This window comes from Callospermophilus lateralis, unplaced genomic scaffold (assembly GCF_048772815.1).
Source record: "Callospermophilus lateralis isolate mCalLat2 unplaced genomic scaffold, mCalLat2.hap1 Scaffold_52, whole genome shotgun sequence".
NCBI classification, from domain to species: Eukaryota; Metazoa; Chordata; class Mammalia; order Rodentia; family Sciuridae; genus Callospermophilus; species Callospermophilus lateralis.
In genome coordinates this window covers 972996-1000922 of record NW_027514454.1, presented here as the reverse complement: position 1 = coordinate 1000922, position 27927 = coordinate 972996, and the positions used below count along the sequence as shown (strand labels likewise).

At 44.4% G+C, this 27927-nt stretch overlaps 2 protein-coding genes across 3 annotated transcripts in view; both read right to left on the bottom strand.

Moving 5' to 3' along the window:
* LOC143390271 (arf-GAP with SH3 domain, ANK repeat and PH domain-containing protein 1-like) overlaps positions 1-7389 on the bottom strand; it is a 34522-nt gene extending 27133 nt beyond the window's left edge. Inside the window, exon 1 of the mRNA XM_076842753.2 lies at positions 7269-7389. Within this exon, the coding sequence (XP_076698868.1) occupies positions 7269-7389 (121 nt within the window). The remainder of the gene's footprint in view (positions 1-7268) is intronic.
* The window catches only part of LOC143388093 (arf-GAP with SH3 domain, ANK repeat and PH domain-containing protein 1-like), a 204961-nt gene that overhangs the window by 2080 nt on the left and 174954 nt on the right, over positions 1-27927 (bottom strand). For both annotated transcript variants that reach the window (XM_076842074.2, XM_076842073.1), the window contains 4 exons: positions 15971-16081; positions 13853-13901; positions 7269-7432; positions 5671-5804 (listed from right to left, as the gene is read on the bottom strand). Coding sequence is in view for 1 of the 2 variants with exons in the window: in XM_076842073.1 (XP_076698188.1) it covers positions 7416-7432; positions 13853-13901; positions 15971-16081 (177 nt within the window). In the remaining variant the exon portion in view is untranslated. The remainder of the gene's footprint in view (positions 1-5670; positions 5805-7268; positions 7433-13852; positions 13902-15970; positions 16082-27927) is intronic.

Below are 27927 nucleotides of genomic sequence, written 5' to 3'. Positions count from 1 at the left end.
GCTGTCTTCCTTTTGCTACCAGAAGGCAGAACTAGGACCAACGATGGAAAGCTGTGGGAGGGAGACCTCTGGTGTTTTAACTAACCTCCAGCAAGTTCTGCAGGTAGCATCCAGTTGCTGGAAGGAACACACCATCACCAGTGACCATCTGGCAGAAATGATGCAGAGGACACTCGGGTGTCGTACCACCTGGGCCACCCTGAAGATCTCCACCCTTGGGTCACCCAATCTGTGGCCACAGGAAGTGTGTGGCCTCTCACTAGACAGGATATGTTCAATTCTTCCAGGGCTCTTGGTTTGTAGTCCCCTGGCAATCACAGGTTTTGTGACACTGGGGTTCTGGGGAGGGGAAAGGTCAGTTGTCTAAAGCTCTGGACACCAGAGCTCCCCTCCTAGGGCTGGAAAAGACAGCTCCCCCCAAACCTGGCCCTGCTCATCTACCGTATTCCGATCAGTGGTCCCTGTATGCACCTGGGGGCTTGGGCGAAAGCATACGGGTTACCTTCTCAGGGAGCTCTTCAAACGCCCCACACTTAGACCCACCAGCAAGGCCTTAGCCACCAGCAATTCCCCTCAGAACACACTGAAGTCCAACTATTCTGCTTCGTCCCCCTGCTGCCACCTCTAGCTGCACTGCTTCCATTCTGCAGTGGATCTGGCAGACCAGATTCTCCCTGGCTGTGCTTCCATCTGGCCCACCATCTGTCCTTCACAATCAGCTACAGCAGGACTTCTAACCTCAGGATGATTGGCCTCTGCCCACTGGTGCCAGTGACACCTGTCCAGGTCTGGACACCGCTTAGTGTCCTCTGGTGGCCAAGGACGGTCGCCCCTAGTTGAGAACTGCTGTGCTAAAATGACACATTAAAAACAGAACTTAGATCATCAAGCTTCTCTGTTTAAAACCTCTCAGTCACACTTAGGGTAAAACCCCAAACATCACACATCCTACAGGCCACCTGTGATGTGGCCCCACCTCACATACCATCTCCTACACTCTGCCTCCTGTTGTCCCTGCAGTCACACCTGCCTTTGTCTTACAGCTTAGAATGGCTGCGCCTGTCCTGCACCCACACCACTGTCCATCAGCCTAGCCCACTCTCAGGCCCACCTACTGCAGCTCTCCACTCTAACGACCCCCTCCTACCAAAATCCTACTCATTTTCTCGTATTCCCTTTATAACACCTAATTCTAGGAGAAATTATACTATCTAGTTTTTAATTCTCTGTTTTCCTCACCATGGTCAGAATGTAAGGACAGGAATTCTGTGTTGTTACTGTATCTTTGGCACTTAACACAATACCCAGAGCATAGAGGTGGCCTAATAAGAATTTACTGAATGAACAGGGCAGGTGGCACATGCCTGAAATCCCAGCTATTTGGGAGACTGGGACAGGAGGATTGCAAATTCAAGGCCATTCTGAAAGAGCTTAGACTGTCTCAAAAAAAAAAAGTTGTTTGCTGAATGACTAAATTATGAACTGCATATTACAGAAGGTTCACTTTATTTCTCTGGGTAGCTGTCCAAATAATGAAATAATACTTATACAGAGTGCTGTCCCCAGTCATTTTTTAATTCAAGTCCCTTAAGCCTTAGCATAACCCTAAGAGGTAGACACAGTCTTCAGATGAGGAAACTGAGGCTCAAGCCTAGCCTAAGGTCACACAGCTCAAGTCACAGAGGGCAGGGATCTGAAGTGCAGCAGCCTAGTTATACTCTCTCCTAGCAAGGTCTGAGTTCTGGGTGTGCAGAGACTCTGGAAGCACTGGCGTGGGCAGGACGGCTCTATGTGTGCTCAAGCCCTTGCTGCCAGAAGGCTGGTGAGGGGACTCAGAATTTCTTTGTTTACTGCAGCTTTATGATCCAGTTGATTTCCCAAGTTGACCTCTCAGGGTGAACTGCTCTTACTAGTGTGGAAAAGACATCGGCAGTTTTGTGACAATATATTGGAGACCAAGCAAGATGGTCTCCATGTTAGGTGGGGGAGCTATCCAAGCCCCCTGCACCCCAAACTCTCACTCCCTGGGTCACACCTATGCTACCCTCCAGACCCCAGGCATCATGGCTGATAGGCTCTGCATGCAGTTCGTCTCCTGCTGTTTCCCCAGCAGACAGGAAGCACACAGCAGGCATTTGCAGAATCCAAGAAAAGACCACTGCTAAGAGGCTTCTGTGAGACTTGATCTCACATTTCAGACTGAATGTGCCCACTAATAATTTGAGTAGTTTCTCAAATCTGGTGTCCAAGGAAGAGAGGTGTCCTGCTTCCAGCCTTCCTCCTCCAAGGCCTTCCCTGACCACCGGGGCAGTCAGTCTCTATCCTACTCTACACAGCACTGAGAACACTTGAATTGTGGGGGCTGAGGGTGTAGCTTGGTGATAGAGCGTGACTGCCATGCGTAAGATCCTGGGTTTAATTCAATTAAAACATTTTTAATAGATTAATAGAGTTACATGGCTCAAACATAAAAGTGGTATCAAAGAATACTTAGAAGTCTCACACCCACTCCTGCCCAAAGCATGCAATTTTATTGATTTCCTGTGTGCTTTCAAGTGTTCCCTCAAGTGAATTTTGGTTCATAAACATCTACCTTTATGCATCTTTTACTATCAGAATCTAAGACCTAGGCAGTGGGTAGTGAGAGATCTAGGAGGAATTATCAACAAATTGAGTCAAATTTCAGTTCCCAAGTTTGAACATGAGCCTGGATTGAAGGGACAGGTGTACTTTACTGACTCCCTGGCACCCTTCCTTTCCCCAGGGCAGTTCATTTTGTTTGGTGCTCTGTGTCTTGCTTTCTTTTATGTAACAATGATCTATACAGTGCTCAACTGTGTGACTGTACCCTAACATTCACTCAGAGGCCTATAAGTGGATACTTGCTTTGTTTCTACTCTTGCTACTACAGAAGAGGAATAACTTCACAGAAGTGGGACAGTTGAGTCAAACGGTAAATAGACTTATAGCTTTGGTAAATATAGGTAACTTTTTAAAAAAAATTTTATTGTATTTGGACACAACACCTTTATTTTATTTATTTTTATGTGGTGCTCAGGATTGAACCCAGTGCCTCGCACATGCCAGGCAATCACTCTACAGCTGAGCCACAATCCCCATCCCACTAATTTGTTTTTTATAATGTGCCATCTTGTATTTCCACCAGCAACATATTAGTAGAATGTCTGCTTTCCCACAGACTTACTGAGTGAAAGCATTGGGGTGGAAAGCATTGGGAGTTTTGCCAGTCTGACTGGAATCTCCTATGGTCCTTTTCTTCTCTCTCTTTTTTTTTTTTGGTACCAGGGATGATTGAAACCAATAACATTCTACCACTGAGCTACAACCCCCATTCTTTTGCTTTTTGAACAGGGTCTTGCTGAGCTGTCCACGCTGGCTTTGAACTTGTGATCCTCCTGCCTCCCGAGTCTCTGGGATTATAGGTGAGCACCACAGTGCCCAGCTCCAGTAGTCTTTGTAGGTCTTTCATGTGTCACAACGTGCTCCAAGTGTAGAAAACTATCCTCATCCTCATGAAGTTCTATGCTCCACAGAGCAGGTGCTCAGCTGCACCTACCTAGGGGAAGCTGATGGTGGAAAGAATCTGTGGATTCCAAAAATACATTTTGCTGTGTTTCGCCCCAGTAATGGGAAAACTTAACAACTAAGAAGATTTTGGGGGAGGATAGAAAAATAATTATAGAACAGTGAACAATTTAATATATTAGAGATACTTACATATCACTTGAAGGGGTAGGTTTTGGTGAGGGGCTGGGTAAATTTGCTTCCATAATATCATTAAAACTATTGTTTCCTACATTCAATACAGTAAGCTCTTTACTATTAGTTAAAAGCTTCCTATTATTCGCTTTTGTGATTTCTGAATGTATATTTTCCTTCATTTGACTCAGAATATAAACCATCCATTCAACTGGTCAACAAAAATTTACTGAGCATCTACTTACTACATGCCAGGCACTGAACTCTGAATGAGAGAAATGGGCAGATCATGCTCTCTTTTCCCTAGGGAGGCTGACAAGGAAATCAATCACATCTACTATATCAAGTGATAATGCCAGAATAGAATAGGATCTGGTCCGATACACTGATAAACCCTTTGAGATCAGAGAGAGAAAGCTCCATCTGTGAGTTTAGGCTGAATTCCTAATGGGCAGAAAAAGATTTTTCAACCCCAGCCCATCTCCTCTTTATGATGACATTTACTCCTAGTGGCAGAAAAGTAGGATTACTTTTTATATTTGGGTACAGATTAAGATGCTACAGGTAACTGAGGACCTACGGAACATATTGTTTCTGGATTCAAGATATTTCCAAGAAAATTTATCCCGGAGGGCCTTTGGTTATTCACATAATTTTGAGGGCAAGGTGAAGTTGAAGAAGTACTCATCCTTCAGTAGACAAGGCCTGGGCTTACTGCACATCGAGTGTTTAGGACTGGGCTTTCCTATTTCTAGGTGTTAGACTGGGTTTCATTTCCACAAGTCAAGGAGATGCACTTTATTCAGTAGCACCAACTGTGCAATAAAGGAGAAAGTGCTTAGGTATCAGGTCTGAGCCTTTCTCTGCAATCCCGAGGGAAACGGGGAGCCCATTGTCAGCACGATTTCCTATTTTCTGAATGAAGAGGCACACACAGCACAAGGAGGGTCATCACTGCACAGTGGACCCTCAGCTGGGGCAGGCTGCTGGCTGGGACTGGCTGCCCTGAGCTTTTGGTACTTTTCTCCAGACAAGGCTAGTGACAAGCGAGGTCATCAGCTTGTCCTCAGCTCATGTTCACTCAGGAGCTGCTCCAGGGAGACCCTTCTGAGTTCTATTTTACTTAAACATTTTCACTTTACATACAAAGACTTGCTCTTAGTGCACCAGCATTAAACTTGTCAAGACAAGGCTCAGGGCCTCCAGGCATTATGCCAATGCCACCTGGGCCTTCTGTTTCCTTTCTTGACATATTTATGGCAGCACCAATTTAACTTGGATCTGATGAGGGCTCAATATTCAGGTGAATCATGATGGGAGGAGCAGTGGTTAAAGAAAAATTTAACTGTTCATAACATTTTTTTCCACATTACAAAGCTAAGCAACACAAGTTCACACTGTTTATTCTGTTATGAGGTAAAGAAGTTACGAATTAAGGAGTAACTGGTTTTGTGACAGTGATTGTGACTTAGTAATTCTAAGTCATATGTACTTTTACAAACAGAAACAGTACAAATAAAATCAAGAACTTTTTAGTCATTATTTTTAATAACATAAATCATTAGGTAATGTGAACATGTGATTTTAACTTATTATAAAAATGAATTCCTAGCCAGGTGATGTGGTGTACACCTGTAATCACAGTGGCTTGGGAGGCTGAGTCAGAAGGACTGCAAGTTCAAAGCCAGTCTCAGCAACAGCGAGGTGCTAAGCCACTCAGTGAGACCCTGTCTCTAAAATACAAAATAGGTCTGGGGATGTGGCTCAGTAGTTAAATGCCGCTGGGCTCAATCCCCAGCATCAAAAAAAAAAAAGTTGTTTCCTAAAACTCATAAAAAATTTGGGAAATTAGAATTCTTTGTACATAGCAGAGACAAAAATCCAAAAACATTAAATATATTCATAAAAATAAATTTTAAGTTCTCTTTCAAAGTAGAGGTTATTACTTACCAAGAGTTCAGAAGTTCCTAATTTGTCTAATTCCAAAGATTGAATGCGAGAAATATGAACCCCCATTTCCCTATGGATGCCAGAACATTCTATACAGGTCAAAATACCCAAGTTGGTTGAAAGCCAGGTGGGTTCTGTGGAAACAATTTAATGAAACATATCTAATTTAGCATGCAATTACAGAGAAAGCTAAAATAGTATAAAACTTGCTTTGATGCTCCTTGGTTTCTTTTTTTTAATCATTTAAAAAAATCGTTCTTTTTATATATACATAACAGTAGAGTGAATTTTGCCATATTATACATACATGGAGTATAATTTATTCTAACTAGGATCCCATTCTTGTGGTTGGATGGAACCGGAGATTATCATGCTAGATGAAACGAGCCAATCCCCTCTCCAAAAGACCAACAGCTGAATGTTCCCTCTGATATGTGAATACTGCCTCACAATAAGTGTGGGGTGGGGGTTTGGGGGTCACCAGATTGGACAGGAGCGGTGGGGAGAGGGGAATGGGAAAGACAGTAGAGTGAATCGGGCATAACTTTCCTCCTATATGAACACACGACCAGTGAAACTCCACATCATGCACAACCACAAGAGTCGGTTATTTCTTTTTGATCGGTCAGCACCTGAGCAGTTACTCTTCATTCTGCCACTTCCTCACACTGTGAGTCACTATCACACACACCTGAAAAGGGCAGGAAACCTGACTCCTCTCTGAGGTGCTTGTGGCATCCTGTGAAGTCCAGTGTGACAAGCAGAACAATAAGTAGATCACCAGGTTTGGCTCCCTGTTCTCACCTCTACTGTCTTGGTGACATAACGCAAATCACCTTGTCTGAGACCCAGTATCCTCATCTATCAAATGGGGACATCAGCATTTTCTCACAGAGCTTCTCTGAAGCTTCAGTGTGATAATTTAAGTAAAACCCCAACCACAATCCTCAGTACAGGGAAGCACTCTGCCATTGCTAGCTGTTGCCAACACCTCGGCGACACAGTGCTACCTGGAAGCAGAAGTTTGTGGGAGGGTGACATCATGTGAAGCAGAGGCTGGGAAGTTTCAATGGGCAGGCAGGAAGGAAGGTCAGGTATTTTTTGTCAGCCGATTTCACACACACAGTTATTAATGCCTTATAATGGGGTGTGTTATCCTGACTGCAGGATGAGGAAGCTGCAGATCAGAATGGTAAAGGGACTTGACCTGACATCACCCAGGCCCTGAGGGCAGACTTGTTATCTATAATGGGACACCCTGTCTGTGCTCTTCCCTTAAGGTCCCTGGTGCTTATTTAACTGACCCTCATAGGAAAGGGAGCATGGTGGCCATAAAGGAGAACAGATGGGCGCTTTCCAGGCAGAGCAAAGGGTGTAGGTAGGAGCAACTAAAGGGTGGGATGTTCATGGTGGGAACACATGTTGTGCGTGCATGTGCGATGGTGTCCACAGGAGGCAAGGCTTTTAAGTAATGAGCTTATTCTACATCTAGGCTTTTAAGTAATGAGCTTATTCTACATCAAGGCTTTTAAGTAATGAGCTTATTCTACATCTAGAGTGGATGCTTAGTAGGTCAGTTCAAGCATGGGGACAAATACCTGACGAGCCACAGTCACAGCACACGTCATTCCCGGGGAGCCGCTGGACCTCTTCAATGATGGCTTTCGTCAGATCTTCCAAGCTGTTCTCCCCCGTGCTCTGCTCGCCCCGGAAGGCCATGGTCAGGGCCTCCTCTTTGCTGTTGGTCAGCACTGATATCCACCTGCGGTCAGAACAGCAGAGGCAGGAGGCCTTTGAGGGTTGGCCGTGGCTTTCTCCCTGCACTGCAAACAGTCCTCTTTCATTAAGAGCTTCCAAAAGAGACCCCCCACCCCAAGTAGCTATAAAATGAGGGAAAGGAGAGAAAGGAAATGCGAAGGAAAGACTTAAAGAGGGGAAAGCCACACAGGAGAAGACAGAGAAGTAGAAACCTGTGCAGCTAAGGACCGGCAGGAACACGCGTGGTGCCTTGTTTCTATGCGGGCAGAATCAAGGGGATGCCAGGGGGCAGGGGCCCAGTGAGGGATCACTGGAGAAGGGGAGGGAATGGGACAGAGCTCAGCGGAGGCATTGCTGTGGAAGCCCGTCTGTGAGGACGCTTACAGGTGAAAATGAAGGAATATCATGTTAGCAGCCATAACATTTATGCTTATGAAAAAGGAACATCAAACAGTGACATTTACAATGAACAATGGAGCGTGAAGGCTCCCTGATAACATATGCTGTAGGACCGTCACCTATACCCAGTAACCCCCTGCCTCCAGTCCAAGTGTAAAACCACCCAGAAGCCCAAAGATAGGGTGCTGCCTAATAAAGCATGAAATAACCACGAAGGGGAATGTGAACAAGCAAGTTCTCAGGCACATCCTGTGATTCCAGCAACTCAGGAGGCCGAGGCAGGAGGATGACAAGTTCTAGGCCAGTCTCAGTAACCTAGTGAGACCCTTTCTTGAAATAAAAAACAAAAAGGACTGGATGTAGCACAGGGGTAGAGCCATTCTAGAGTTCAATTTTGGGAGAAAACAAAGCAAAATGTGGGAAACTTGGTGGGATCTGGAGTGGTCTGGTGGCAGCTGCCCCTTTTGGAAGGGGCATGAAATATTATTTTGCCACAGTCCCCATTGGTCTACTTCATTAGTTGATGACATTGGACCCTTCTGACTTTTGAAGTTGAGACTCAGGAAGTAAATTAACTGTGATTAAGGATGTGGGGAACAAGCAAAGCTCTGACCTGGGGGAGCTGGAAGATCTCACGTGAAACAGCAGAACCCTAATCAATTAAATCATAGTCTATTCACAGAAAGCCCGAGGGAACACAGAAGACACAAACTGACAATGTCCCCTACCTTACAAATATTTTGCAAGTAATTTCATTTACCTTGAGCAGTTCAGAGAACTTGTAAAAACATAACTATGTAATTACCTAAAAACTTTGATTTTTTTAAATGGTGGCAACAAAATATCACGTGATAATAAATATATAAGATTGCATTTATCAATTTATTTTCTTCCTTTTATCAGTGTATCATAATTGTACATAGTGGAATTTGTTCCACATTTATACATGCACACAATATAAAACATAACTTGGCCAATATTTAGTCCCCAGCATTTCTCCTCTTCCCTCCCTGGGTCCCTGTGCTCTACTTTACTGATCTCCCTTTGATTTTTTTAAAGATGGACACAATATCTTTACCTTTTATTATTTTTATGTGGTGCCTTCGAACCCAATGCCCAATATGTGTGAGGCAAGCACTCTCCCACAAGCTACGACCCCAGCCCCCTCCCTTTGATTTTTATGAGACCCCTCCCCTTCTTCCTCTCCAGCTCCCACATGAGAGAACCCTATGTTTTAAGTCTGGCTCATTTCACTTAACATAATGGTCTCAAGCTCCATCCATTTTTCTGAAAATGACAATTTCATTATTTTTTTATGGGTGAATAAAACTCCATTGTGCATATACACCATATCTTCTGTATCTATTCATCTGTTGATGGACACCTAGGCTGGTTCCACAGTTTGGCTATTGTGAACTGGGCTGCTATAAACATGGGTATGCATAGACTGGTACAGTATAACTTTAATTCTTTAAATACAATAAATACAAGGGAGTGGTACAGCTGGGTCAAATGGTGGTTCCCTTCCTAGTCTCCTGAGGAACCTCCATACTGATTTCCATGGGGGTTTTCCTAATTACAATCCCACCAATGATGTAAAAGTTATAATGAAAAACACTGCCAGCTACTGTCTTCAAAATGTCATATGGAGGTTTAGAACTGAGTATGTTGGGTATGTATTTTTTCCTCCACATCCTCTCTAGCATTATTATTTGTGTTCTTGATGGCTGCCATAACTTGTGTGAGATGAAATCTTCTCAGTTTTGATTCCCTAACTGCTAATGATGTTGAACATTTTTTTTCATGTATTTGTCAATTGCTTGTATTTCTTCTTTTGAGAAGAGTCTGTTTAGTTCATGTGTCCATTTATTATTTTCTTTGAATTCTTTATATATTCTGGTTATTAATCCTGTTATAGAATAGTTAGCAAAGATTTTCTCCTGCTCTATAGGTTCTCTCTTCACATTCTTGCTTCCTGTGCTGTGATTTTTAACTTGAGGCCATCCCATTTATTAACTCTTGGCATTATTTCCTGAGCTTTAGGGGTCCTAGCTGTGCCTACATGCTGGAGTATTGACCCTATGTTTTCTTCTAGGAGTTGCATAGTTTCTGGCTTAATTTCCAAGTCTTTGATTAATTTTGAGTTGAAGTTGAGTTTTGTACAGGGTGAAAGATAGGGGTCTAGTCTCATTCTTGTGCATGTGGATAACCAGTTTTTCCAGCACCATTTGTTAAAAAGGCTCTTTTCCCCCCAGTCTATGTTTTTGGCATCCCTGTCAAGAATCAGAATACTGTACATGCATGGGCTTCTCTCTGTGTCTTCTATTCTGTACCATTTGTATGTGTCTGTTATTATGCCAGTTTCTGCTACTACAGCTTTGATGTATAATTTGAAGTCAGGTATTGTAATGACTAAAAAGGACGGATTTCACCAAAATGCTAACACTGGTTGTCTCTGAGTGATTTTCTTTAGGAAAAAAACTGATGAGAAATAGCTTGTCTCTGATTTTATGTAATTTTCCTAATCTGAAATAAGTTTGTATTACTTTAATAAATGAGAAAGAAAAAGCCAAAGTTTAAAAAAGATAATGAAAAACAATGCCAGCCACTGGCTTCAAAATAAAAGCTTATCTTCAAAACGTCATATGGAGGTTTAGAACTGAGTATGTTGGGTATTTTTTTTGTTATTTTGTTCTATATATTGTAGGATGAAGCTGATATAAAGCAAAGCATCATCTACAAAATGTTTGACTAAGTAATAGTGAAATTTGAGAATTAAAACTATCTGCTTGAGCACTGGCTTGCACCTCACACCGTTGACTCTAGGTGGCGCTCACCTTCAGGACATCATGACATACCTGAATAGCTTCCCTTTTCTACTGTGATGCAGAAAACACCACTTCAGAACCAATGTCTAGGAATGGGCAGGGCACTCGATACATTTTAAATTAAACAGTATCTTTAATTATTTAGTCTCAAGTTAGAAAACAAACTGTTTTCTTAAAAAAAAAATTCAAGAAACTGGTATGACAGGATTAGCTACTGTGCAACTGGCTGGCTGGACTCCTGTTACTGGTCTCCCTGCTGATCGCAGACATTTCCAGTTTGCTTTCCTCAGGCACCATGACGTTCGGCTCCTTAATATGGACCAGTCTCTACCATGGGCCAAGGACTTATAATTTTGAAACAAAATTCCCCGAGAGCCTGTAGGCTGGGCTTTACAAAACCTTGAAAATGAGGCAACAGAAGCCAGAACAGTTATGTGACTTTCCCAGGGCCCTGCAGCTGGACTGGGAAGGCTGGGAGGAAAGCCATTTTGTTGGCCCCCTTTCAAAATTTCTCCCATTATGCCACATTTGTCTCTTCACCCCAAGGCTCAGGATAAAAAAAAAAAAAGTTTGTCAGGATAATCAGAAAAAAATAGATTTAAAGGACAATTAAGTCTCCAGGGAAGTAATTCAGATTTGATGGAATTGGAGTGGCTATATTTCAAAAGGGTCAAGAGTCAAAGTAACTACTTCTGACAATATGTAACTTTTAAATTATTTTAAAGTAACAGACATAAAAAAGTCCAAGCAGCAATACATAATTGTATTTTAATACCTTAAAAATAACTTTGAGTTTTACAAGATAAAAAAATAAATTGCCACCCTGTGAGGAGCTTCACACATTTTGTCCTCACTCGCAAAATCCTCATTCTCCTCAGCTTACTGAAGAGATGGCCGTGGCCCCATAACTTAGGAGAAAGGCACTGGTGAGCAGAACCTGGAGCAAAGGCCACTGCTGCTTGACACCACCCCCTTCCTTGGTCAGAAAGAATTTTTTTCATTTAGTTCCACTGGACACTTTTTTTGCACTGGGCCGGAACCCAATGATTCAGTGAAACTGCCTCTATGTGAACCTGGAGGTAAAAATGAACTGAGGCTTCCCTCTGGGCACGTGATTTCTTTGTGCAGTTACCTCCTACATCACTCAAAATGAAGCCTCCCGCCTCTACCTGAAGAGGCTGAAGTGCAAAATGTGTGGCAATTTCACGATGGACAAAGCAACATTTTTACTGAAGAGTGCTGAGTCCCATGGGCAGGAAACCAGTCATCTAACAAAATGGGGCTGAACTGCCTCTAAGCCCTGAGAATCAGTAAGACACTGGAGGCCTGGGTTTAGACAGAAGGCCACAAAGATGAGGTGGACCCCTCCTGACCTCACGTGAATTTCTCATTTGTTTTCCAGTTAGAGCTCTGAGGAGGGGGAGAGAGGGAAGAGAGGAATCAGAGAAGTTCAGGAAGCAATATTCCCCTGTGGGTTTGGAATTCTGTCTGGATTGAAATCCTGGTTTCCCAGGACCCTGGCCACAGGCACACTGTGCCTGTTTCCTCATCTGCAAACTAGGGATCAAAGTTCCTCCTTCCTGGGATTGTGGCCTACCAAGCACAGTAACCTCAATAAACACCAGCTTTTGAATCTGTGGGTGGAAGGCAGCCCTCCTGACAGGGCCCCTTCTCATCTGGTTCCTGAGTCATACTTCTCCTCTACCAACTCTGTGCCAGGGTGCCAAGGGGCCTCAAGCCAAGGGGCCTCTCCCCACTCTGCCTGTTGATTCTTGCCGTCAGGACCATGCCTGCAGGGCAGAGTGCTTACACCCTTCCGTGCCTGCCAGAGCCAGCACAGCTTATCTTCCTCTAGAATGTCACTTCCGCAAGAACCTCAGAAGGTGAGCACCCCGAGTCTGCTTCCCCCCAGTAGCCCTTGTGCTTAGCGCCTGCTCCAATGTCACATGGCTCATCTCCTTCGGGGCAGGGCTCCGCTACATTTCTTGTTGTGTTCTCAGCGCTTTGCCCTGTTCTTGGTATCTCAGTGGCATTTAATAAGTATTCAGGTGGATGAGTGGGTACACAGAGATGGCTCTTCCTTCTCTGTCTCCCTAACCTGCCTTTCCACTTTATTCTCTTTGGCTGTATTTCCCAACTCCACATGCCTTTTACCCATTCCTAGTCTCTTTCTGATCCCTTTACCATTTCCCCTCTGCCAAAGGGAAAGAGAAAAATGTTGCACCCAGTTCACTAAACAATGTCAGAGACTGGTCTTTGGGAGGTAGGCAGCCCTGCACAAGATGCCTCAGAGTGGACAGAAAACGGCAAAAACTTCCCCAAAATGTTTTGGTAACCAAGATGTCAATTTGTATTTCCTATTAATTATATCCATTATATACATAAATAAATGAGAATAATGAGAATAATGCTGCAGAGAAGCATGTGTGAAAGTGAATGAAAGAGAAGAGGTGTGTGAGGCACACTGGGTGTAAAGGGCACCTGTGGCCCTCTGGGAGGAATCAGAAAAGGAAAATGAAAATACTGATTGCCATGGATGGGACAGAACTTTGAGAGTTTGTGAAACTCAGCCCACATTACCCTGGGACTTGCCAGAAATGAGAAAAATCTGAACAGCATAAAGGTCAACTGCCCTCGTTAGCACCAGGGCTGTGAGCAGCTGAGAACATCATAGCCGTAGACCACCTTCCGCAGCCCAGGGCAGCCACAGGAAGGTGGCTCGGGACTGCTCCCAGTAGCATGTGACCACAAACCTGGCTCTTCCCAATGCAGTGACCCAGGGAAAGGGCGCCTGCCAGTGTTCTTCCTCAAGGACAGACTCCCCTGCCCTCTCATAGGCACAGTCAAGCATCCAGGCACACTGGCTCATGCATTTGGCCAAACACTGAGCAAGGCCTTTCTAAGTGTGGGTGAAATAATTAAAAGACAAGTAAGGTGCAGCCCTTGTCCTCAGGAAGCTCTTGGTCTCCAGAGGGCCATGGGTGAGCACCAGAGGACAACAGTGGTGGGAAGCAGCCAAGGGCACAGAGGAGGGAGCAATGACCCCGGAGGCAGAGAGGCCTGGGCCCAAAATGGCGGGAGGTGTCAACGTTTACTGAGCAGATAGGACTGAGAACTCTAGATGCAAGAAGGAGCAAAGTGTGGGAAAGGAGTTTGGAGAGCCAGGAGCGGTTCCTACAACTCTACAGACTACTTACGCCACATAATCCTGCTCATCTTCTGCCTGAAAATGATATGTCCTATTATCTAAAAGAAAAGAAAAAGAAAGTGAAACCTCAGAAAGCATCATTATTCAGGTGTAACGCAGCTCTTTAAAGTTCTAGGGGAAAAAAAAACCCATCCAGCAAGAGTCGGAATCTAAGATTATTTTTTACACCATGCTTTGCCAGATGCACAGTTTGCTCTGTCAATATTATTGTTCTCAAGTACCAGAGGAATATAATAACACAAATACCATGCAAACATTAGCCACCTCTTCTGAAACAAAAGTGAAAAGGGAAGAGGTCCCATCTGGCCAGATGGGCTTTGGGGACAAAGCTCAGAGTGTGGCATCTTCTTTGCAGCAAGGATTCACCAGCCACTTCTCCATGGCTTAAAAGCAGGGTGGCTGCTGCCCACTTTGCCCCAGGTGTTGGGCTGCCTCCTGCTTTCTTCTCCAGGAAGAAAGGCTCAACTTTGCCACTCAGGAAAGGGAGGATGAGGTGTAAATTGGCTATTTGGGACAGATGTCCATGAGAGAAGTGCTTTCTTAAAACCCAAGATTTGCAAGATGCTTTAAGACACTCAAGGTGAAATAACATTTACTGAGCACTTTCTTACATGACTGCTCTGGGCTGGGCGCCCTTGTCCTTCACGAAAAAGACAATGTGTATGTTCAAGTACACACATGGGTAGGAGTGCTTCATGGCCCTGGCCAAATACCCTACCTTATGGCTGTGTGACCTCATCCGATTCTCTGAACCTCTCCTAAGCTTAGTTTTTTCTCTTCTGTAAAATGGAAAACTGATAGGGCTTCTGTGAGAGTTAGCCATAATGTATTAAAAGTATCTGGCACATTTAGATGCTCAATAACTGACAACTATTATTAATAATCTATAGGTTCTCATATCTAGGGGTTCTTGGCTTTTTGAAACCATATAATTTCAACTTTTCCTATTTCCTTCTCATTAATAACCCAAGAAATCTCCAAGTCATGAAAATAATGGGAATCTAAACTTTACATGATGCTGTAGAACCCAGCTCACACTACACTTGAAGAGCCTCATGACAGACAAACTCCTAGATCGGACTGTTTTTGAGTCTGCATTCATGGAACTGCAGGGCAGGAAGGTATGTTTGTGCTTCCACACAATCATGCACTTCAGCTCCTGGCCTGCTCTGTTGGGCTCTGACAGAGGAGGGACAAAACCTAAGGCTGGCACTGCAGGATTTCGGGACAGTGGTAAGTCACTTCATTGGCCTTGCTGGCCTCTCCCCCTGCAGAAGGAGGTGTCCACTCAGCTGCAATGTGGCCAGCAGGTGCTCCCACAGGAGCTAACTTAGCAGAACAGCACTCCCCAGCTGCTACTCACCGTGACAGTACAGGCTACAGGGTGTGTGTGGGGGAGGTTATTATGCTGTCACCTCAAGGGAAAAGTAAACTCTGAACCATGTGGCATAAGGAAGTGAGGGGATACAGTGACAGTATTTCATGAAGATTGAAGGCCGTCCTGCTTGGAAGCAAGATGACTTTTCCTCGAAGAGTCTGATTTTGCAGGGATATAACTCCAGTCAAATTAGCTGTATGGTATAGTGCTACACATGTATTCCCAAGTCTACATCAGAGCTTCTTGACCCCCAGGTGCACTTTAAAAATCACAGAAGGCTTTAAAACCCCTATGTCTGGACCTCACACCAAAGAATCTTTGAAATCCAGAGAAATGGGAACACACTTGGAAACAACTCTCTGAGAAGATCCAGCTGTGGACTCACTGCACCAGGACAACATATAAATGCATACTCTTCATATTCCTAAACACGGTCACATCTGACACTGCTATGCCTTCCCAACTGTAAGTGCAAATTAAGTGACCTGAGAAAGCCAGGTACAGTGGCACATGTTCTGTAGGCCAGCTACTTGGGGGCTGAGGCAGGAGGACTGCTGGAGCCTAGGAATTCAAGGCCAGCTTGGGCAACAGAGCAAGACTCCATCTAAAGTTGCAGGTGCAGGAAGGACCAGAAGCTCCCCCATGGTGACCTTGGATCCCTGCTTGGAAAAGCTGCTTCAGGATCCAGATGATGGACATCTGCAGGTGTCAGAACCCACAACAACCTACCAAAAGTGTTCTAAAGGACTCATGTGAAATCAGGTCAAAAGACTTCTTGTCCTCGGCGTTTGGTTTCACCTGGCAGGTAAGAAGGTTCAACTTGGCAGGCTGTCTATTGGACTGGAGAAAAGAAAGCAGAGATGTTATGTGCAGCACTGCCCTTTCACCTGCGGACCGTGCCCGCAGCACAGCATGCAGTTCACAGGGCCTGTTCAGTGATGCAAGACACATTTTTAGCAAGGAAGAATAGAAACCTGGGTACTGCTGAGTGTACTGCAAGTTTCTGTCCTCAAATATAAGTGGGTAGGTAAAGTCTTGATTTACTGCATTAGAGCTCTGAATCTCATCGAGAAGGAAAATATTTAGGTGCCCAAATAAATGTCTGTTAACTGCACACAGGGATCCTGGTGATTCATCTTATGGGAACCAGGAATGATTGATTCACTTCACTTCCAGTGAAGACTGGGCAGAGTCTCTAGAAATGCACCTTCTAGAACCTATACATATTCAAAACCCACAGCTGGCAGTATCAAGATGGTACCTTACAGTGACATGTAGGGGAGCCCCAGTGCATTTACTGATTCAGAATGACCTCAGTAATCAAACATCCCAAACCTGATGTCCCAGGAATCCACATTACATTACTTCTCTCAAAAGTATGGGAGTGAGTCCCACCTGGGAGTCACTGCTTAATCAGTCCCATATCTGCAGAGAGAACTCTGAGGATTTCTCTTCACTCATGAGCACACCTCTCGGCCACACATATAAAACAGACCTGACATTAGCCAACATGCTACCTAGGAGTCTCACCACACAGACATTCCAGCTCTCCTGCCTACAATTGTGCATGGTCACCTGCTGGCCAATGCTGACTTAAGGACGCTGCTTCCTGCAGGGGCTGAAGAATAAGTCACCTGAGTGCCTGAGTTGGGCTATGCTTGGATACAGAAGCTTGTGGGAGCAAGCAATGGAGCTGTCTGCTCTGACCTGCTGCCTGCTCTGGATGAGCGCCCCAAATTCCCATGTTTCCACCCAAGGAATGCCAAGTATTCAGGCAGACAGAGGGGAAGAGGGACAGAGAGGTCCAAAAAACCCCAAACAACAGAGATGGAACAAAGTCAAGACAATCAGCGATATTCCGCATCTCTCCTAAACAACAGCCCTCAACGATTGTGTTGACCTTCCTGTACTCTCGGACCAAATTCAAGATCCTCCCCCTCTGTGATTTCAATGACACTAGACACAGAAAACCATGTCCTTATCCCCTATTGGTTCCAAAGCAAACCATCTCAGAAGAGGAGGTGAGAGAGATCCCATGGAATTTCATGATCACTGCATGTACCCTTGATTTAGAAATGGAACTTGGAGTGCAGTATGGGTGATTCCTCCCTAGGAGGGCACAGTGCTTGGGAAATGGTTCCTGTGCTCCAGAACTGGCTGCTGAACTCAGGCAGGAGGGGAGGGGACACGGGCCTGCACCCTGTCTTAGAAGAGAACTGGAGTTTAGCTTGCTAAGGGTCTCAGAATCCAAAGCTGGTATCTGTAGCCACAGACCAAGCCCAGCCCAAGGCAAAAGAAACTGCTAGTCCTAAATCTCATCTCTGGATGTTGATAAAATTGCCAGGTTTCCCATATGAATGACAGCGATGTACAATGATCTGAAAAGGAAGTGACCCAGTTAATGGTGCAAATCCTGTTCCACTTTGAAACCCACATTTAAAGAAGGATGTAGAAAAGCTTAGGGAGATGGAGAGACGATTAAAGAAATAGGAAGTGGAAACTCTGAAGATGGGTTGAAGGCACTGCTTAGTCCAAAGGAAGGTGGCTGGGGGTGACTTAATAACCACCTACAAGTTCACAAAAGTTGTTACTGGAAGGCTGGGCAGCTGTTTTCCATTTGCAGAAATGAAAATGAATGTACTTAAAAAATTGTAGAAAATTTGAGCCAGGCATGCTAAAGAACTTCTCAAGCTTTAAGTGACAAAGTACAACAAGAGGTTTTAGGATTCTTAAGTAGAGAAATTTGTCTTGGAAAATTTTAAGAATTTTGACACTCTTCAGATCTGAATGTGGCAGAGGGTTAACACAGTGATTTCTTATTCTTCCCAAATCTAGAGTTCTCTGGTGTGTGTGTGTGTGTGTGTGTGTGTGTGTGTTCCCCCCCCCCATATACCAAACAACAGATACAATATCTTTTTTAAAGGAAAAACCCTTCAGCTCAATATTAATTGCATTCAAGCAGGTTAAAGAGTACCACCCACCTCTCACTCCTCGGCACTTGATTTCTGGAAAGCTTTGGATGAAAGGGTCTACTACGGTTGGAGTCATTCATGATTGAGATATAACTTCAGTGGCAACGGAGTATCTCTCTTCCCTCAGAAGCACTTCAAGGCTACAGGACTGACATTTGCCCATTATTAGAACCTTATTTGACATGGACACAGCCTGTATCCAGGGTGTTTCCCAAGCTGGGCTGCCAGGGAAGAATCAGACAAGCGACTTATCACTTCAAATGTGATTCTTCAGGAGCAAAGAACACAACGTTTGACTGTCTTCAGCAGCTGACCCAGCAGTGCTGAGCCTGCCAACGCCAGCAAGGGAAGTGGAGGATCAACCAAAGCCCAGGGACAAGGCGTTAGGCTTGGAGACCACTGTGGTAAAAATAGTCATTCCAGATGTTTGTCCAACTTCCCAAAATTCCAGAGAACTTTCTAGACATTTAGTACTAAATTATAGGTGTACTGATTAAAGAAGATGTAATCTTCTCTGGGGTTTCAGCATAGAGTAAAATCAAAGTAAAACTAAATGACTTGCTCTGGGCTACATCAGGGTGGGATAGTTTAGGAAATACTTTCATATTGTTTAAGTATAGGCAGAAAAAAAAAGAAAAACTCACAGACAGTTCAGTGCACGGAGTCCCTTGCTGTTGAGCATTCTTGCCCCACTCTGAATACAAACCAGTCTGTACCCTGACTTTCAGGTGCCACAAGAGGCCCCTTCGACTGACTTCAGCTCCTACCATGGTGGAGGGCCTGGCCCTTCCTGCTGTCCAAGCCAGCCCACATGCCCTCAACTCCTGCCTCCCTCCCTTCAGGGCTCACAAATCAGCATGTCCACAGGGGACTGTTCCTGGGCCCCTCTTCCCATGGCTATCCTTCTTACCCTACAGTATTTCTTCCAGCCTCTTATCTCCCCTTTTTGCTTCTTGTCTTTCTTCCCATCAAGGGTACACTCCCCCCACCCCCTACTAAAATGTGCCGGGCATACAGCAGGTATTCAAAGTTATCAAATGAAAAGACTAATTCAGGTGCCTAAATACATTTTCCCTGGGAGGGAAGTCTTATAGGTATCTTTTACTAGACAAAGAAATTAAGGCACACAGAAGCAACATTCCTAAGATCTCTCAGAAAGGAAATGGTTTGAGTGGATCAGAGGCCCTGATGCTCTTCTGCTTCCTCTGTGGAGCACACCTGGAGACTCAGCAGTATGGCCTTCCCAGACCTAGAAATGCCGGGATGTCCCCGCACTAGAGCTCCTGAGAAGAGTAAAGCTTACAAGTCAACAGAGCAGAAGTTCCAAGATTAACTTGTATCTTAATATTTTTTCAGGTTATTTGATTCTCACCCAAGGATTTACTTTCATAATTGATAAATTTTAGAACATGAAATAACTACTCATTCATATGACAGATGTTAAGTTTCTACCACATACTTAGCACATCTGAAAAACATGAGGTCTGTATCCTCAAGCGGCTCTGAGAAACAGACCTGAATGTGTTCCAGACATGCCTGGTGCCCAGGGAGTCCTGGAGCCCCAGCTCTTGGGTACACGCTAGAGGCATCCTGGACCTTCCAGTGAGGACCTCGGGGAGGAGGGAGTAGGACCAAGCCAGATGTGTGGGAAGAGTTTGGAGGTACAGGTAGAAAGGCCAGGAGTGCAAGGAGGGACAAGCGGCCCCAGGTGGTGCTGAGCAGAGAAGCAGGTGAGGCACTGCACAGGGTGCTGAGGGATTCCATTCCTAGAGCTGTGGCAACCTGCAGAAGGAAGCTGAGCAGGCAGTGACCAATCAGACCTGCCTTGCAGGACGTGGCTGTAGAGAAGGCCAATAGCAACTCAGAGAGGAGGACAGAAGAGTGGCAAGAAGAGTCTGAATCAGAGCTAAAGCAGTGGTGCCCAAGGCTGGGGATGGCTAAACAGGATTTCAAATGAGTGACTCAAGAGTAACTGCGTCAGGGTGTGCGAATTACCCAGACCTGACAGCAAACAGGGGAAGGGCAGGTGCACCTGCAGGTGCTCCTGGGTAGCACCTCTTTCCAAGGTTCTGAGAACTTCTTCTCTAAACATAAGTGTCACACCTGTCAGTTGAAGATTTTATGGCTCTGTTCCAGGCTCTCTTCTGAGCCTGTCCTTTGACAGATTTTAGTTTTCATTAAAATAATGCAGAGACACTGGAGAAAAATGAAGAGACAGATGGAGGAAAGAGGAAACTCAACATCACTTGTTAACACCACTTTTACACCCAATGATCCTCACAGTTATTACCCTGATGTTAACAAGGTGCATGCCAGGTGTCCGGCCTTTTTGCATCCATTGATCAAACCTGTATTTACTGTTTTATAAATCCTTGTTTTCTTAACACACACAGATGTATTCTTTTCACATACATGAGTGGACTAAAAAGCAATCAAGGTCAGGAAGGTGGGGTAAACTGACACATGTACAAAAGAGGCAAAGCTGGGGTGGAACAAGTCTCTAGACACTCATCACACTGTTTCTCTGTCCAGGTAAGACGTGGAAAATTTGCCAAGTAGAAAATATTTTGTTCCTCCTTTCCTGGTTCTTCTTGCTCTTGACTGGCCAGTTCTTTCATTTCCCTCTGGATCACATAACAGGCCTGCCAGAAACCTGTTCCTGACAAGCTCCACATTCCAAAATTACTACTCTTGTGGCCAAACCAAAGTTCCCTATCCCTTTAGTGATCCTTCCTGGAGCTAAGGAGAGAAGCAGGTGATGATCTAACCAACATACTTCTGTACACTATGGAAGATAATGAAGGCCCTAACCCCTAACCTTCCAATCACTTTAACCATGGGACTAATTTCCAGTTTTCAAGAAACTCTCTATCATTTCAGTAAGGAACTGTTACCTTTTTACCACCCCCCACCTTTTCAATTGGTGTGTTATAGCGGTACCTATGATAGGATTTGTTACGTATTTGTACCTGCTCACAATATAACAACACAATTTGGCCAGTATCACTCCCCAGCACTTCTTTTCTCCCTCACCTTATCCCACTCTCTGGTCCCCTTCCTCTAGCCGATTGATCTTTCTTTGCTTTTTATGAGATCCCTCTCCATCTTTTTCTTTTTTCCTCTCTAGCTTCCACATATTAGAGAAATCACGTGACACTTGACCTGCTAAGTTTGGCTTATTTCACGTAACATAATGCTCTCAATTCCATCCATTTTCCTGCAAATGGCATTACTTCATTATTCTTAATGGCTGAATAAAACTCCACTGGGTACAGGCACCACATTTTCTATATCCATTCATCTATTGGTGGACGCCTCGGCTGGTTCTATAGTCTGGCTATTGTGAATGGTGCTGCTATAAACATGGTATGTGCATATCACTATAATATCCTGGCTTTAATTCTTTAGGAGTGGTGTAGCTGGGTTACTCTACCTTTGAGAGAATGTAGTTCCTCTCAGGATCAGCATTAAACAGTGCTATATTATATCTAGGGGGAAAGAGTGGATCAGGGCTCTAGGTAAGAAGCTCTTGTGGGGCTGATGCTGTTATTGCATCTGAAAACTGTGCTCTTCATCCTTTAAAGCATTTCCACAAACATTTATTGAGGGCTTATTTGCCAGTATAGAGTTTGGGTCAGTAAAAGAAGAATTTTGAAATTCACATTTCCTAACTGTGGTAGCCTCTTTGATCCATGACTTGTTCTTTAATAGGAGTTAGACACCAAAAACCTCCTGACCTCCCATATTTATAAAAAAATGCAATGATAAAACATCTGAGCCCTGGTCTGTTTTTTTAAGGAACATATTCTCATTACATTTTGTCAATTGTGTTAGATTAATGTTTCTGTGACCCAAATGCCTGACAATAAGAACTTGAAAGATTTTTCTGGCTCATATTTTCAGAGGACTTGGTCTATATTCAGGTGGCTCCAAGGGAAACATCAGGGTGAAAGGGCTTGGCAGAGAAGAGGTGCTCAATCTGGCAGCCAGGAAGCAGAGACAGTAAGGGGCTGGGGAGAGCATGAGTCCTGCATCACACTCCCAACAGCCTAGCTCCTCCAACCAGCTCTTGCCTCCAAGGAGTCCATCCAGCCACTAATGAGGGCAGAGCCTTCCAATCACTGCCTAAAAGCCCCACCTCTGAACCTCGCTGCATGTGAGAACCCGGCTTTCAATACACAAGCTTGGGGAGTCATTCCAGATCCCAGATACACTGTCCACAGAGCAGGCAGTGAGTGGCTGAGAATGTCTACCAGACTCATCTCATCCTCACACGGCGTCTGTCCTTCAGAGCAAGGGCACAGTCTCTTGACAGGTGTGTGGCGTTTACTGTGCCAAGGGTTTCACGTGTTCGTTTAATTAGCACAACATCCCCATCAAATTGCCCCACATTTAACAGATGAGAAACCAAGGCACAGAGAGTTAACTAACTTCATGTTAAGGTCACAGCTAGCTCTAGCAGAGCATTTGATGAAGGCCGAGCGTTTTAAAATAACCTTACTTTTGTGTGCCAGGGAGGGTGGGTGCAGGGCAGCATGAAAGGAGGCTGATTTCAGATGGAAAGGCTTTTGTTTTCTACCTTTGAAATTGTAAAATCAGGATTTTCTTTCTTCTTCTTATCCCTGAACAACCAACTGCATCTACTGTAACCAAATGGATATGCTTTCTTAATTTGTGGGCTCTACATTAATGAGGTTCTTCTCTACTGACTTTTCTACTAGAATTACAGAGCTGCACAGGAAGCACTAAGAATGACACGCTGTGTGTGGGACCTCCAAGGCAGGGCTTTGAGACCACAACCCTCACAAGCTGCGAGGCCTGAGGTTTTGATATGAAGGCTCTTTTTAAATTTAAATCTTCAATCTCATCCTCCCTTCTTCATTTATGAAACAAGTTTCTTGCTGGAGTTTCCTCTAATCTCTGTTCAACATGAAAGCAGGAGAGACTTATCTGGCAGGTCCTTAAATCCTAGGAGGCATTAACTCTCTGACACCCTTGTTATTCCAGAGGTTTTGCCAAAAGAAGAAATCAAGGCTGCAATGCTTGATCTTCTCTGATGCCCACATGAGAGACTACTACACAATACCTAGCTTTAATGGAGTCACACTTTGGGAACTGAGCTCCTGAAAGTTCGGTATGTCTGAAGAAAAGCAATGTTCTGTTAATTTAAAAAAGCAATTTATTCATATATTAAGGTACCGAGGATAATGGAGGGAAAAAACCTCACATGGAGGCAATCAGACCTGGTGTTACAAATGGAGCCAGGAGCAAGCACCTTAGCCCCTCTGAGCTCTTTAGCATGGAGAGAGAAAATAAAGCTGTTTTTGCTGTGGCAATGAACTCAGGGATGCAGGACAAGTGTCCAATGCTCTGCTTCCTTGTGAGAGGTGGCCCAGGATCTGGACTTCAAATCTGGCTCCAGCACTTATTGGTTACGGGATGTTCAGACTTCTTCCGATTAAAATGGAGATGACCCACCTCCTTGTGAAGGTGTAATGAAAGGCAAATGGAAAGCGTATGTAAAGGGCTGGCACGCAGGAAATGTCTCAGACTGTTTTATTACTAATCTGAAATATTGGAAGCTAGGTGTCTTATGAAGAAAAAAGGTTTATTCACCTGACAGTTTTGGAGGCCAAAATTCAAACTGCATGGTGCCAGCTCTGGTGAATCCCTGCTTCTGGCTACACTGCCTCCTGGTAGATTCCATTGCGGTGGCAGTGTGTGAGAGGGGGATCTCATGGTCAGACAGGAAGCTACAGAGCAGCACAGCGGGTAGGGGATTGAATCTAGGGATGCTGTGCCATTAAGTTATATATCCAGTCCTTTTAAATATTTTCTTTTGAGTCAGGGTCTTGGAAGGTGGCTCCATTTCCAGATCAGTCTAATATGCTATCAGGGTAGAGACTTACTAGCTCACTTAGCCAGGGGCAGCCTCTTCCAATCACTTGTATTAGTTTATTGAGGTGCAAGTGATATGGGTTTTCCTCTGAAATAAATTATATTGATGCTGCTAATATATAATCTTGGGATTCAAACAGTGAAAAGGAGAAGACCCTTCATTCGAATGCATAATATTGAAAACCTCTACTCGGTGTATTATTTAAAAGGACAGATAAACTATAAGGTGTAAGCAGATGCATTTTTAAACTTACATTTTATAGAACTTGAATTTGTGAAGTTCTCTTGTAAATGTTAATGTCTTCATTTGCAATAGAAGCCTACAGGGATATTCCACAGTGACCTTGAGTTTGGAAACACTTGCTTTTTTCATATGTCCAAATACCTCTACTGGTACTGACACAGCATTTTCCGCCTGCTAGTGAACACAGCTGTGAAGAACGTTCAGCACCTGTGCCTTTGCACCTGCAGCTACCCCCACCCCACCCCACCCCACCATGCTGTGGATGGAACCCTTGGCTTAGCATTTACTAGGCAAGTGCTCTACAGCTCAGCCCAGCTGCATCTGAACTTCATTCATGAAAGTCAATTCTGGTATTTTGTATAAAAAAAAGAAGGGAGAGTTCCCAGGTCCCAAGGGCAGCAGGGTGAGGTGGATGATACTGTGACAGAAAATTGGCACTACCTCAAGCTGGTGGAAGAGACACAGAACAGAAAATTATTATTAAAATAGGGGAGCAGACAGTTCAAATAGATTAAAATAATACTGGTTCAAGAAATAATATTAGTTCAAGTTTATCCTCGACTTCTCCTTTTCTGTTATCCAGCAGATAGATGGTAACAGCTTTCAGAGTCCTACTTTCCATTGAGTTCCTTGAACATGCTGTTCAGCTCAGGAGCAGAGGCTCCTCTCTCCCCTTGGCAAGGCTGGCTGCTCCCCAGCTTTGGCATTAAATGCCCAGAAAGCCTCTCTGCCAACACTATTGCAGCCGCTGCACCATCTTCTATCATGGCCTCCTGCATTCTGCCCCTACAGTCCCCACCCTTTGTTTACTCCAAGCTCTGGGAGGGCAGGGCTACGGATTCATCACTGCTTACAGGACCTAGCCCAGTGCCTGGCTTAGACAGCTACGAACAAAAACATTTCAATGAACAAAGTGTGTCCTCTTTATATTTGAGCAAACCAAAGCCTCCAAAAGCTTGAAGAGCTCACCCAAGGCTCTACAGCTTGTCAAGGGTGGAGCCTGGATCTAACTGGCTCCACAATTTGCCCTCTTTGAAGTCACAATGTTGCTTTCTAATCCACTGATGAAATGATTCTCTTCTCCTAGTGACAATGGGGACAAAGAGGTGGGCTCAGAGAGAGTCTAGAACAGCCGCAGAGCTGTAAAGGGCAGCCATGGGCAGGAGTGAGTTCTGATCCACTCAGGGACAGGAGCGGTCCTTTGCCAGGCTCCCCTGTGCTTCCGGAGCGCTTTCAGTGCATCCTTCAACGCCCCAGCAGCTAACTGTTATCTCCAGAGCTCTGCATAGGTTCAAAAGCAATAGTCCTGGGGAGATGTCCACTGATTTGAAGAGCCCAAGGACAAGCAGAGACACATCGAATCCCTGCCTTAGCGAAATGCCCTGGGAGGTGACGGAACTGCAGTTAAGCCTAACGGGCAGAAATTAAATTTCTATAAGAAAATACTTACCCTGAACTGGCTTTGTAATGTGTCAAGGAGTAAAGGGAGTAAGGGTACAAAAGAATTCCAATAAAGCACAATTTAAAATGGAGATAGTAACACATTAGGGAAGACGACGAACAGTTCAGATAGGGAACATGCACTGAGCACAGTCCTGACCCTCCTCTGCTACCATTACTCATAATCAATGAACTCATTTCACCTTTACAAATGCCCATCAATCAGGCACTGTCAAGGGCTCCCTTTTATCTAGGTGGGGAATCCTCCCCTGGGCTCAGCATCAGAGACAGAGCTCAAGCTTCAGTAGCCTGTCTCCCAGGTTCTGGAAGCAGCGGCCCCCAGCTCAGCTCACTGAGGTGATGACAACCATTGAGCTCAGGAAACACTTTTTGTGGTCCAAGGTCTCTAAAGCCTTTAAATCCATTATTTTATTTAATACTCAAGACACTGAGAGCCAGGGACTACTGTTAGTCTGTTTTACAGAGCGGGGCACAAGCTCAGTAATGAAGCATGCCCTGTAAGAAGCTGAGCACACACTACTCACAGGTGGATTCCAGGGCTGTGCTTTGAATCTCCCTGTTGAGGACAATGGGCCTCCTGGCAGGTGGCCCCTCACATCATCTGCAGGTGCTCGACCTGGTCTAGGCCAGTGGGATGCCTAGTCTTTTTGACTAAATAACCAAACTTTTTTGTTGTACTTCTATGTGTCATTGAAGTACTTTTAATATCATCATATCGAGAAACAAGTGACTAAGAATTTTTTTCAGTTGTCGTTGAACACAATACCTGTATTTTGTTTGTTTATTTTTATGTGGTTCATACATCCGAGGCAAGTGCTGTACTGTTGAGCTATAACCCCAGTACCAAGGGACTAGGAATTTAATGGCTGTTATGCTGTTAATCCTCAGGGCACATATAGGCATTTAAAAATGTAAGATATCATTTAGGCAGTCTTCAGATTCAAGAGTAAACTCCTAGAGCCCTCGCAATATCCCCAGGACCAGCACTCCCCTCCCCTCCTAAAAGTCCTTGCAGCCTTCTCTATCTGAAGATGCTGACTGATTCAATGACATGGGAAGTGACTTTGTTCCAAAGTGCTGTTAGTCTTGAAAGTTTCTAACAACAATCTGGCATCTGAGGAGAGGCCTACAGTCTAGTAGAAAGAGCATGGGCTTTGGAACTTGTCCAGCAGTTTACAAATTACATGGCCCCAAGCGTGGTATCTCTGAGACTCATCCATAAAATGCAGTTTCATTTAAAAAATCTTCACTGAGCACTAACTACATATTGGGCAATGTGCTAGAATTAGGAATTCAATATGAGCAAGACCAGGTTCCCACTAAGGAACCTTAGCCTAATGAGAAATGAAGGCAGGAGCGCCTATCCTGAGGACTCTCTTGAAGACCACATATAGGGAACACTAAGTGCTCAATAAAAGGCAGTTCTCTTTCTTTTTTCAACCCATTATCTGAAAAGCATGTTGTATTGAGGTCAATTAATTCAGGGAGTGAGGGTGTTGAAAAGCACAGCTGCCTAGGCTTTTATATAGGATTACTACAATGAAGTCAGACTATAATTCTAATACTTCATCTCTTTGATGATTTATTATATTTATACTGTTTATGTTTATACTGCTTTTAGTTAAAAAAAGGAAATGCAAATAACTCAAAGGTACAGACTGGAGTAAGATGGCAGCTGAAGCTGCCTTGGGGCTTGTCAACCCCAGTGGGAACGGCAGTTCACACCAACCACCTTCACCAGGGCCAAGGGAGCCAAGTGAGACCCAGCGCCTGGCTTCAGTATAACAAAAAGAAAAGATCACTGAAGCCAGGAAGGAAAGAACTGGCAGAGTCACCTCCTCTCAACTCCATGCAGCAGCCCCAGGTCTCCTGCTTGGGGGATGAACAGGGGATTACGACTTTAGACTTCAAACCTAGTATGAGGCCCACCACAGTGAAATCCAAAGTACAGAAATCTATTAAGAATGGTTTAGTGACTTGACACAAGCTTCTTTATTCTTAAGTTTTTTCCATAGATTTGTTAATAGTTGGAATTCTGAAACAAAAGCATTTTATATTATGTTTATAAAGTACTGGATGGGATTGGGGTGTAGCTCAGAGATAAAGCCCTT